Here is a 13559-nt window from a genome sequence, read left to right on the forward strand (position 1 = left end):
ATGGATTGTCTTTTAATGGGGATTGTTACATTCATTCTACCATTTATTCCAAGTAAAACAACGCAACATGTGGGGTATTGAATCAATACTGCAAAAAAACTGGCTTTATATTCAGGAATAATTAATGTACCATAGTCTTCCTAAAAGCTGTACATATAATAAAAAAAATGATCACCTGAATCAAATCATATTTAATGAGGAAGAAAGATTATAAATACATTTTTAAAAAAACACTGCTGCGATTAAAATTTTTTGATTATTCCACCATTGTTGATTTCTAAACTCTTCCTAAGTTTAAAAAGTAGTGTTGTGTTGTTTTAAAATGAATATGAACTTGTTTTCTTTGCATTATACAGTACAAGGTCTGAAAACACCAGATTTTTTTTGTTATTTTGACCTGTTGCCATTTTCTGCAAATAACTGCTCTAAATGACAATATTTTTATTTCCAATTTGGGAGAAATTTTGTCAGTAGTTTATAGAATGAAACAAAAGTGTTCATTTTACTCAAACACATACCTATGAATAGTAAAACTAGAGGAACAGATAATTTTAAAGTGGTCTCTTAATTTTTTCCAGAGCTGTATAGCCTATATATATATACAGTACATAACAAAGTACATAACAAAGGGACCTTTATATTATCATTGGCTCTGTTTTCTTTTCTCCTCACAGTCGTGGTTGGGGCTGGTGCCTTGACGATGCCCCGGTGAAAGACCAGCTGTCTGTGAACTCGCTGCTCCCTGGGGTTCTGTACAACGCTGCCCATCAGTGTCGGCTGCAGTATGGATCCAGCTCCCTGCTGTGTGACGACATGGACGTAAGACTCTACAACTACAAACGCATCATACATTCAGAACAAAGCCATTGCAAGGTTGCATGTACTGTAAAGAATGGGGGGTTTCTTGTATTCTCCTTCCTCCTGCTCTTCTTCACTCTTGTCACACACACACACACAACAGTCCCTACTACGGCTTCTGTTTGCATCAGTCACGGTGTGTTTTTTTTTCATCCCCACATCCTCCGTCACAGTTAATGTCTTCAATGCATTGGTGCAAGCATACAACACAAGACAGTTCATACAATAATGTATAGAACTATGGCGAGGCATAGCACAGAGCAAGGCCATTAGAAGGATGTTTTTCTATAGTGAACTACTATGGCAGCATCACACTTGGGTTTGTTTATTGTCATGGGTTATTAACCGTAGATTGATTAGAAAAAAAGGGTTATTTTATTTACTTAGAATTGTATTGTTTACAACAAAATAAGATCTGCACAGTGTACAAGAAGTGAATTGACATTTTGTGAAGCCAGTGTACGACCATCACAAAGATCCATGCATTAGAGTCTTGTTTTTTACTTCAATTAAAATCCCACCATCCAGTGCTGTCCTTTATTGCACCATTACAACAGGCAAAACATTGGGAGTAATACATTGTATAAAATAGAAGAAAAACACACACATACATAGAGAATTGTTGTCATCATAACATTTTTGTCAAGCAATGAGACAAGCGAAGTGTTTTAAAAAGTAAAAACCTGAAGAAAAGGTACAGCAGACAGCAGACCTATTTAAGTTGTTAAAGCAGAAGTAAGTGATCCGGTGGTTTTGGCTAACTTCCTGTCAGCTGATGGAGTTAGCAGTCCCCGCCCTTGTCATGGATCTATTGGTCCTCATCCCTACGTCACCACATTCACGCGCATCCCTTGCCGTTCTCTCTCCTCATTGGATAAAGGTTGTAGGATACAAGGAAAGTTTTCTCCTCGGCTCAGAGCAGAGCAGAGTGACTGACAGACCCGTGTTTCAGACCAAACACTCTATAGAAGTGATTGCTGTCGGAAGATACAACTATTTAAGACTTATATTGACACAAACATTCACCTTACTTCTGCTTTAACATTTACACTGATCTAAAGGAATCCAAGTGTCAGGCTGAGTCAAGGGCCTGTCGTCATGGAGAGACAGGGACACTGTGTCTTTTAAGTAGGAGGATAACGGGCAAATCTTCAAACAGGAAGACATTCATATTGCTGCATTTGTTTTTTCACACGACAAGTGATGTAAACAGTGATGAGTGAAGGAAGAGAGGTTGATATCCTGTCTCCCTGTGTGAAGTTGGCCTGAATGTTGGATTGTGAAATGTTTCTGAAGCAGAGTTTACTGTCGCCCAACATCCCAGCGGTTTCATTTTGTTGGCATATTGTTAGCACCTCAGCGGGGGCCAGTCATCTGTCCCAGCATTATGACATGAGTGGGGTTTAAACTCATCACATAAGCACATTGATTGTGGAGCTGATGGTGGTAACATGAGTCACACAGAGCATGAGGCAATTACTGTACAGTGACTGGGAAGATTAACAAGGGGATGATTAACACGGCTCAGTATTCAAGCTTGCTGCTGAGGAATCATGTCGGCTTAACATGTTTGAAGTGTTGAATCGATGCACACACTTTTTGACGCGGGTTTTGACAGGAATTGACTCATTAACTACATGTAGACGATTGAGCGCGGCAAATTTCATCCCCCATTTAAATCCTCTGTGCTGTCAGAACTGTGTGCCTTTAAAAGTCTGTTGTGTATTGTGACTGGGGGGGTTGGATATAAATAATTTATATACGGTGAATCAGCCCATAGCAACAGGAGAAGCAAAAGGTTGAACAGGAGGAGACCACACACGCACATTTTTCCCTCAGCAGTGTAACAACATAGTGTCATAAATACAATTTGTTACCACATGTGCAGGTTTTACATGCACACACAGGAAAGAACAACAACGCTGGGATTCTTCCAGATCACCAACACCAACAGCCTGCAGCTTTGAAAATCCACACATTCCAAGTAAAAGTCACTGTCATTGTCATTTACACTGCCTGTCCAAAGTCACCACTTGGATTTAACTAAGCTGATAGGTGAGAGCTTCCCATTGGATAATTACTGCATGGATGATTAGGTTTCAGCTGTTTCAACTTTGTAGTCTCATGTCAGAAGACACATCCTGTGGTTGTGGAGAAGATAATCTGTTTCTGAAGGGTCAAATTAATGGCATCAAGCAAATAAAACATCTAAGGAGATTGCTGAAGCTACTAAAATTGGGTTAAGAACTGTCCAACGCATTATTAAAACCTGGAAGGAGAGTGAGGAACCATCATCTTCAAGGAAGAAATGTGGTCCAATCTGACCACAGAGTCCAGACCTTAAAGGAGTCATCACCCGGAAATCACATTTTTCCTTGTTAAAACATGTGTACTGGTGTTGGACCTCAGTGGAAACCTGCCTGAAAATCTGGGATTTGAAAGTGGAGTTTTTTGGTTTGGGCTCTTTCTTTAAGCCAGAGTAGTTCATGAGGCTGCACACCGCTCTACTCCTATATTGACGTCACCGTGGAGACTGCTTTCATAAACACACCTCTCTTCCACCACCCCGACTTCCGCCGCGTCACCATTAGTTATTGTTTTATTTCCCACTGTAGCGCTGTTATTTCGTCACTTTTAATCATTTTTCATGCGAGAAAGTCAGGGTTTAGATCCCCAATGTGCGGTTAGTTTATCCAAATGACGGCTGTTTAGAAGTTTGCTTCGCGTTGGGAGAAGTGAAGCTCCAGCGAGGCAGAGGAGCAGAGAGTGACTCGTCAACAACCCGCCTGCAGCGCTCGTCAACCGGTCAAACTACGTTGCCATGCCGCCGGAGGAAACGGTCGTTAATTAACTTACCCGCAGGTTTGTAGAGGTTTACCGCCGACTGGTTAAATTCTTTTTAGGAGATAAATGTTGGTCTCATTGATGAAATCTAACAATTGTGGCAGTCGTATTAGTTTTGTTTGAATGAAAAGTGAAGCTTCACACAGAGCAGTAGCAGCCCTGCACGCACCGGGGCTCTGTAGCCTACATACAGAAATCACCACATTTGCATCAATAAATACATGTTTTACAATGAACCGATTAAATTTTGTTTTATTTTATGAAGTTATATAACATGGTTACGGTACACGACAGAGAGCAGCATAGTATGCGGTTTCCAATACAGCCTGCATGTAGCCCACTGGGCCAGCCACCATTCCGGCTCTGTCCTTCCTGCGTCCAATCAATGTGCGCCTCATTACATATTAATACAATGAACATCCAGACCAGTCAAAACCTCGCGCTTACTCTCACGAGAGAAAGTTGCCGTATGAAAAAGTGTCAGAACAAGCTCTATGTTTGATTTTTTTTTTTAATGTTTCCAATAAGTTTTACGAATTGATTCAAAGCAATTTAAGAGGGACTGGATACGTAAAAAACCAGGTGATGACTCCTTTAACCCTATTGAGAATCTTTGAAAAATGAATCCAACTCTGGACAGAAATACGTAAATGTTGTATTGCAGAAGCTTATTGAAACGATGCCACAGTGAATGCATGCTGAAAACAAAGCTAAAGGCGGCTCAACGAAATATTAGAGTGTGTGACTTTTTTGTTTGAATGGGCAGTGTAGTATAAAGAGAGTGATTGTGGTCTAAGGTACTGTACTGTACCATGTTGGCAAGTTTTCATGTTGTGTCTTGTTTTTGTGTGTCCCTGAAGCAGCGAGCAGCCTCCTGCCTACGTGAAACCAGGGAGCATTATACAGTACAGTCATATGATACATGCACTTCTTTTGCTTGGCACGAATCCCATTTGCTGCATGTTATTTCATTCATAGTAATAGAGGGTGGGTCATCATGTGTGGGCCAGTAGAGCAGCACATGATGAGGAAAACACAGTCTCACTGCCTCAAAGTCATTCACTCAGCATATTAAACATCTGCAAAGGAACATCAGTCTTTTCTTCATCATATAACCGTGCATTAGCTGTTGACTCAAAGTTTATCTCTTTTTTTTTTTAAAGTTTAGAATCTTAAAGTTTTAGAATTTTTGACTTTGTTCCAAAATAAAAGGAAAGAAAGTTTGACTTCGGTATCGATTACCATAATCCCAAAAGGCACAAACCAGGACTCTGGAATTGAACCAGCATGAAATGGCTCACAGCCCTGAGGAAATGTGCGTGACTGGTTTGATGCTGTTTTTAATAACAGTATTTCACCATGAAACTGGAAAAGGAAAAAGTCTGAATCAAAAGGCCTGAACTCAGAGATTCTGTATTTACAAAGAAAAAGTGGAAATCCACCAGAATGCACCTCTGCCATTAAAGTGAATTTTTCCTTTGTTACAGTAGCTCTCTGAACAAATCAACACATTAACACGTTTACTTTGCAATCAGTTGGATTTAATTTACTTTTTGTTGCAAAAACCTCTGGGTCATTAATCTTATGTGGAGAGTTGATCATTCCAAACATTTTCAACTGAACCACAGGGGTTGACCATCCATCCCTCCATCCCTCCCTCCCTCCCTCCCCATGCAGGGTTGTAGGGGGCTGGAGCCAGTCCTGGTGCTGTTGTACACCCTGGCCAGGTCTGCAGTCTGTCACAGAGCTGATATACAGAAACAAACAACCTCACACATTCACATTCACATTCACGCCTATGGGCATGTTTGGACTGTGAGAGGAAGCTGGAGAACACAAGAACCCTCACAGACACACAGAGCTCATAACAATCCACTCAGAAATGAAGAATCAAACCCAGATCCACTGCCTCACAGCTAAGCCACATCCATCCCCCACAAATTGTTGCCTTTCTGATCAGCAGTCCGGTGTTGTTTGATATACTGGCTCATTAAGCTGTAAATCTAAAGGTGTCTGGTTCTGTCTAACACCTACAGAGGTCAATAGTGTTTATCCAGTGTCATGGGAACCACCAAATCCCGACCTTTTCACTGTAAAACATGACCTTGCTCTTTGTCTCCATTTAACAGATATACTGCTGCGTTAAAGCAACAGAAGACCTGTCAAAATGAAGTCTTTTCTCTGTCCAGGCAGCATGGATTTGTTTACTGGCTAAAGTCAGAGACTACAGTTGTGGATGAGGTTCCACTGACAATAGCTTTGTAGAAAAGCCCTCTGGATGTCTGCAGTGCGAAGGGCTGTGGTTTGACAAAATTGTAGAAAGAGTCAGCAGCACATCTGATTGTGTTGTGCTCTTGGCGGAGGGGATTACATAAATTGCTCAATACATGGACAAGCTTGGGATTTGGGATGGTTTCTATATTGATTTGTTTATTTTCTCATGAGACAGAACCAAAGAAGGATGTCAGGACAAATCTCCTGGCAGCGCTGGCTAACTTAGTGATTGTTCTGTTGCTTCTGAAAAGATTCTTCCTCTTCTTCCTCATGATGACTTTTTTTTTTTTTTAGATGTCTAACTTAATCTCTGCCCTGAAAATCCCTTATCTATCTATATCTTTCTCATCTTTCGCTTCGTGTTAGCAATCCCATATTATTATAAAAAAGCAGCTCAGTCTATTTCATTTGAAAATTGAAAAGCTGAAATAATTTACATTCCTAAAAATCATCAGATCGTATGACTATTTTAGCCACAGTGTAAAATGAAATGTCCTCCACGCATTCATCACAAAATGTCAAGCAACAGCAGCAGGAACAGCCGAGACAATTGCACCAATCAGCCGTGAACTCCTTGATAAACAGCACATTTGACCTTTAGGTGTTATCAGTCTGCACAGATTTTTTTTTTTTACCATTGTAGAAAATAAACATCTCCATATTGTTTTTTCTCCCGTGCTGCAGGTCAGTCTGTTGTCGGAGAAAGTTCCTTTTACATTCTCACTGAGCTGATAATCACTTTCTACAGTGAGAGCCCTACAAGCTCAGCGCAGTGCAGTTAAAGGGATAGTTCAACATTTTGGCAAATTGGCCCATTGCCATAATTGCTATAGTCATAGCAGTAGGTTCGTTAAAGCAGAAGTGAGTGATATATTTGTGTTAATATAAGTCTTAAATAGTTCTATCTTCCGACAGCAATCACTTACATAGAGTGTTTGGACTGAAACACGGGTCTCTCAGTCCCTCTGCTCTGCTCTGAGCCGAAGAGAAAACATTTATCGTATCCTACAGTTTTTATCCAATGAGGAGAGAGAACGGCATGCAGGGCTGTGTGTGCAGCCAAGGAACGCCGTGAATGTGGTGACGTAGCGACGAGGACTGTTATGGTGCGTTCAAGGAAACTCGTATTTTTCCGACCGTGAAGTGGTACCAGTTCGATCTGGTACGAGTTCACCGGTCGGAAGTTACGAGTGGCCGTTATAGTGACTTTCACCGGTAAAACAGGTCGGAAAAACACGAGTGGGTTGCCTGGAACGCTACAAAGTCGTAAGTTGTGACTTGAAGCTGTAATTTACGATTTCAAAAGCCTGCCTGGAACGCAGCATTAGCGAAAACGACCGGATCACTCACTTCTGCTTTAACTTTATTTGTCGGTGCAAGCTATTTTTAGAACGGCGGAGCAGAGCTGCGAGCTGCTCAGAGCTATGCTATGGAGGCTAAAGGAATTTCTTGGTTTCCCTCATCAAACTCATCAAATACAAAATCCCAAAACTCCAAAACGCTTTTGTGGACAAGTTGTGACCTGCACAATCACCACGCTATGATATAATAATGGAACATTACGAAACGGAGACATTTTCGAGGTAAATACAGGGTAAATACAGAGTGCTTGCTGAAAAACTGTACCTGAACGCAACGCACATCAGTGATTTTGCATGAATTTCCCTCTAAAACAACTCTGTCTCGTAACGTTCCGTTATTATCTCATAGCGTGGTGAATGTGCAGCTCACAACTTGTCCACGACAGCATTTTTGAGTTGTTGGGTTGTGTATTTGATGAGTTTGATGAGGGAAACCAAGAAATTCCCTTAGCCTCCATAGCATAGGCCTGAGCAGCCTGCCGCTCTGCTCCGCCGTTCTAAAAATAGCTTACACCGACAATTAAAGGTAACAAACCTACTGCTATGACTATAGCGATTATGGCAATGGGCCAATTTGCCAAAATGTTGAACTATCCCTTTAAAGAAAACAAATTCAAAGGGGGAAAAAAACCACAAGCAAATACAGAAACACACAGCATGGTCCAAATAGTTCCGTCTGACTTCTTTATGCTGTATATGTGCATAGACACTTTTATAAAAAGTTTGAGGGGTTGTTTTATGTGACAGTTGTGGACTGGCAGGATCAGGAACCTATGGGGGAAAAAAAGACAAAAATATGAGTTTATTTGAACATTGGAGTATAAGATCATAGGGATAGTTGAAGAATATTCTTGCCTATAGGGTGAAACAGTAGGTCTATCTGCCTACCAGCACCTCTAAAGCTCACTAATTAACACATCTATGCTACAGTTTTAATCCCCTGAATACAGAGGCAACATGATGTGTTTATGGGGTTTATCTGGCTGCCTGACGACAGGATCACAGCATGTGGCTTTTACACTGGTTTTCCTACAGATCAAACACACAATGTGTCGGGTAATGAGCTGTGGAGTTGCTACTAGGAGGGTTTTGTTTTACTTCCAGGCACTGCTGCCTTTTCAGTCCAGATGGTACATTTTAAATGCACATTTTAAACATAGAGCACGATGCAGACAAGACATCCAACAGCTCCTGGATACTTGGAGGGAAGCTGAGACCTGAACTCATGCCACCAAGACCTCAGGTCACTGATACAGTGACTGTTTTTCAGGAGGCAGGGATGTCATCAGTCCTTGCTGATAACTCCTGTTTGTAATTCTTTACTGAACACCTATGGGGTGTGTTGTTATCCATCAATATTAATGGCTTTTTCTTCTCCAGTCTCCGGTGAACTTTGTGGATTCAGCCAATTTATTCATATATAAATACTGTACCTGGTTGAGGAAAAAGCCTTTAACTCAGACAAGAGATTAGGCAAATACAACCTGTAAATCCATGAACTACATTTGTTACCAGCAGCTATAATAATTATAATGATCAGAAAGCACCAAATGCTGCTATTTTTAACACCAAATATAAAAACAAGGTAATCCTCCAGTTGTACATTAGGTTACTCAAAGTGCATGTTTTCATTTGATTCAGGGTTCAAATGCAGCATTTAAGCCCAATTACTGGACGGCTAAGTGGGAAAAAGCCTCCAAACATTTTCATGCTTAGAAATCCCTGCAAAAATAAATGTACGGTAAACAAGATGTTTGGAAAGGCAAACAGTAATACATGAATCTCTCTTTGCTTTGCTAGAACGTGTGCAGCACTCTGTGGTGCACGGTGGGAACAACCTGCCACTCCAAGCTGGACGGAGCTGCGGATGGAACCAGCTGTGGCGAGGGCAAGGTACTGTACATGTCCATGTAACGTCCATGAGAGCAGTGAGAGATGGGGATTGTGCTGCTGACTGAGAACATCGATTTTGATGTCGACAGCTGTCAGTCTTTGATTTCTCAACAGAAAGACTTAAAGGGATAGTTCAACTTTGCAGCAAATTGGCCCATTGTGTTGAGTGTTACCTCGAGATTGCTTGCCAAAAAACTGCCCCCGGCGGGAACGCATCAGCGGTTTTGCATGAATTAACGTTCCGTTATTATCTCATAGTGTGGTGAATGTGCAGGTCACAACTTGTCCACCAGAGCGTTTTGGAGTTGTTGGATTGTGTATTTGATGAGTTTGATGAGGGAAACCAAGAAATCCCATTAGCCTCCGTAGCGCAGCTCTGAGCAGCTCACGGCTCTGCTCCGCCGTTCTAAAAACAGCTTGCACCGACAATTAAAGGTAACAAACCTACTGCTATGACTATAGGGATTATAGCAATGGGCCAATTTGCCAAAATGTTGAACTATGCCTTTAAGTTTTTATTGCAATTTTTTACTTTTAACAGTTTCTCTGGGAAACATGACTTTAACAATGCCCTTTAATTTAATGGTAAATAACACTAAGAGATAATGATCTAGAAAGCAGAAGCTTCACCAATAACCACTTTGCTTTATGTTGTTTTCTTTATGGAGAGGCAATAGTTACTATAAGCATGTAAAGTTGTAGTACATGATAGTCCTAATCCAGAAGTCACACTCTGGCTCTGCTTTGCTCTAGTCTAAGCAATAGTCATTTTGTTGTTTTCCCTGAAAGTTGATATACAGTACTAAAGCAGTGTTTTTCAACCTTGGGGTCGCCAGAAATGTCTAGTAATTGATAAAAAAAAATTACTGATCATTTTTTTTTTTTTTAAACAATTATTATTATTTTTAAAATTATGATTAAAAACACCACACAATCTTAAACAATTGTATTCTATGCTTTCACTTTCTCGAATATTAATCGAGTTCAAATAAAATGAAGCATATAAAAATATCTGAGCTGGCGCATCTTGATTGACGGCCGCGATCACGTGACTGCACATGATCGCAGGGTCGCCAGAAATTTGGGATGTCAAAATGGGGTCACAAGCCAAAAAAGGTTGGGAACCACTGTACTAAAGTGTGTGCATTAGTATTACTATGATAACAGATAAAAACCACTGACAGCTGCATTGGATATAAAACACTGTAGAATTACACATCAGTGCTGTGTTCAGATGAAAAAGACCTGACAAAACTTGATCAGTATCTTCTCAGCTCTCATTCAGAATGCAGTGGTACAAGTTTGCAAAGCTTTGATTTGTACTTATTCTTTGTTTTTGTTTTGTTGTGTTTTTTTGCCAGTGGTGTTTCAGTGGGGAGTGTGTAGCATTCGGATTCTATCCTGAGAGTGTGAAAGGTGGCTGGGCATCCTGGAGTGAGTGGTCGGCCTGTTCACGGACATGTGGAGCTGGTGTCCAGAGCGCCCACAGAGACTGTGATAACCCAGTGTAAGTGTTTCAGACGTGAATGCTTCACATTAAATGCTGTCAGGTTCACTGGTTTTTAACTCTTGTTATTTACATGTGAAGAATAAGGCAGAGTTCATAAAATGTACATACATTATATAGTGAAGAAAACACCTAAACGTCGTTTAAGTATTTATCAATCTGATAAACATAACATGACATCTCAGCTGAGGAGTCGTAGGTGAAAGAAAATACTTAGTGAGAGCCTGTCATGTGTAATGCAGTCTCTTTGTGTGAACATGGACATGAACACACATGGACATATACATGAGCAGGTGTTTTATTGATGTATAGGAAATGAAAGGAGCATTGACAGGTAACTATATTCACACATTTTCATACCCCGTTGTCAAAACAGTTTCAGCTCAAACTGGATGTCAAGACAGATCTTTGCAAAAATTGCAGTAAATTGCAGCTTTTGGTTGGACTTATGTATACAGTGTATTAAGGCACAGCTGAATGAAGGAAACCAGATTTGTGTTGCTTTGCAAGGCACTTATTTATATTGTTCTCAAATGTTGATGTTTGTTCTAACTTTTACAGTCCAGTCTCTGTCTGGCTCTACAAAGTTGTCCCTCCTCTTTTATGTGAGATAAAAGTGTTTTCTGACTGGATTTAGTCAATCTGGAAATGAACTTGTGTGATACATAACATCCTCATATCACCAGACAAACACATGAATTTCTAACAGGTATTAATCTTAATCTAAATATATATTTAATTTATTTGTGCACATTTAAAACAACATGCATATTAAAATTCTATATGATTTTTTATTAATTGTAAACATGTCATGGCCCATGTTGTAGTTGGAAAAGTAAAGTGTAAAAAACTATTTTCTACTATAAATAAAAAAAGCCTTTCATGCCTATCATGCAAATGTAACTTCAAATACATATCTTTAACATGTCAGCTCTTCACTTCACCATTTTCACCATATCATAATTGTTGTCTTTAATTTGAAAGTCAATGAGCAGCATTGAAATTACAACTTCTCTGACTCATCTCACAGCCCTAAGAACAGAGGAAAGTATTGTCTGGGAGAACGACGGAGATACAAGATCTGTAACGTCAGCCCGTGTCCTCATGACCTGCCCAGCTTCAGGGACACGCAGTGCAGTCACTTTAACACCATGCCTTACAAGGGCAACTTCTACAAGTGGGAGGCAGTTATCAACAGAGGTGAGCACATCAAATCTGACTTTGACACGATGAAAAGCACACCCTGACTTATTGTAAAAGCATATGTTCATCCAACACACCTTTATCTTTTCTCTATAACTCAACGACCAGTCAACCCCTGTGAGCTGCACTGCCGCCCACTCAACGAGCACTTCTCCGAAAAGATGCGTGATGCAGTCACCGACGGGACGCCGTGCTACGAAGGCAACAAAAGCCGAGAAATGTGCATCAATGGCATCTGTAAGGTATTCGTACTGGACCTCCTTCCTATTCCATATATTCTCTGATAAATTATTCATACATCATGTTGTCTCTTCTTCCTCCATCCTTTTATTCTGCTCATTGCATGGCTGCTTTGTTAGTCATGCAGTATGTTGAGTTGACCCTCACCTTGTTCTGACTGCAGGCGAGTGTTGTACGTTTGACATTCTGCATGAAAATGAGCTTGTAAATAGAAAAATGTGGTGGCTGTTATCTCTTAAGATAACCACCTGCTCTTGCCTATCACCCAGTCACCCCGGGCCAAAATACCAGTCACTGATCCAGATACTGAGTGGACAGTAATCACAGACCTCAGCCTCTGATTTCATGACATTTTGTGACATTTTTGTCAGACATCCGCATGCTCTCCACCTCACCTGCCTCCTTTTGCTCACGGCTCTGCTCCGCCGTTCTAAAAACAGCTTGCACCGACAATTAAAGGTAATGAAGCTGCTCCTAAAACTATAGGGATTATGGCAATGGGCCAATTTGCCAAAATATTTAACAACAAAATCTTTAACAAAATATTACTTTGAATGCTCAGTGTCTCCTAATACCAGAGTATTTTCTACACTGCGTCATTAGCAGCTTTATGTAAGTGAAAGATTTGGCTGGTTCCTTCACCACTTCCTTTGTTTAGACTTTAATTACATATTGTGCCTTTAACTGCAGCAGGTGGAAGCAGCGCCGCAGCATGGGGTGTGAAAATAAAGATAAAGCAGCACAGAACACCAGTCAGGGGCTTTCACTTGCACCACCTGCCATGTGTGAGTGAGTCAGAGGTACATGCGGCGAGGTGAAGGCGCAGAGTGCTCCGTGCTATTCTTGTGGCTCTTACAAAGGGATGTGACACGTGAGCAGATGCTGTACAAAGGTTCTTCCAGTTCCTATGTGACTGACAGATGAGAACTATTTGTCAATCAGGAAGAAAACATGAGAATTTCAGTCTTATTTAGCCATTGTTGTGTAGTTGCTGTAAGGTCTACTCTGTAGATGTGACCTTGCGGGATTCATTTTGTCACATCTTTGTTACAGAACAGAGGATGTGACAATGTGATTGAGTCCAGCGCTGTGGAGGATCGCTGCGGTGTGTGTCATGGTAACGGCTCAACCTGTACAACTGTGAAGAGGACGTTTGAGGAGAGTGAAGGACTTGGTATGTGTCTTTCCATTGTTGGTTTTGGCAGAAGACATTTTGACATGTTACAGTAGAAAAATCACAGGGGATGATAAGAGAACAAATTATAGATTAATTCCATTTAGCTCAGGAATCTAGGAAGCTTTCAGTTTAGCTAACATGGCTCTTCACACGATGGTGAGTGAGGAACTTTATTTACAACCAGTACGTCCTCACAAACTGC

The 13559-nt window shown here is 40.7% G+C and overlaps 1 protein-coding gene across 1 annotated transcript in view; it reads left to right on the forward strand.

The window, feature by feature from the left end:
• adamts7 (a disintegrin-like and metallopeptidase (reprolysin type) with thrombospondin type 1 motif, 7) overlaps window positions 1–13559 on the forward strand; it is a gene marked incomplete at its 3' end in the record, with an annotated part of 95875 nt that overhangs the window by 44884 nt on the left and 37432 nt on the right. The window contains exons 9-14 of the mRNA XM_083993075.1: window positions 675–819; window positions 9138–9230; window positions 10592–10737; window positions 11768–11937; window positions 12049–12182; window positions 13234–13354. Of these exons, the coding sequence (XP_083849201.1) occupies window positions 675–819; window positions 9138–9230; window positions 10592–10737; window positions 11768–11937; window positions 12049–12182; window positions 13234–13354 (809 nt within the window). The remainder of the gene's footprint in view (window positions 1–674; window positions 820–9137; window positions 9231–10591; window positions 10738–11767; window positions 11938–12048; window positions 12183–13233; window positions 13355–13559) is intronic.

Source organism: Trachurus trachurus (genome assembly GCF_905171665.1).
Source record: "Trachurus trachurus genome assembly, chromosome: 3".
In the NCBI taxonomy this organism is placed as follows: Eukaryota; Metazoa; Chordata; class Actinopteri; order Carangiformes; family Carangidae; genus Trachurus; species Trachurus trachurus.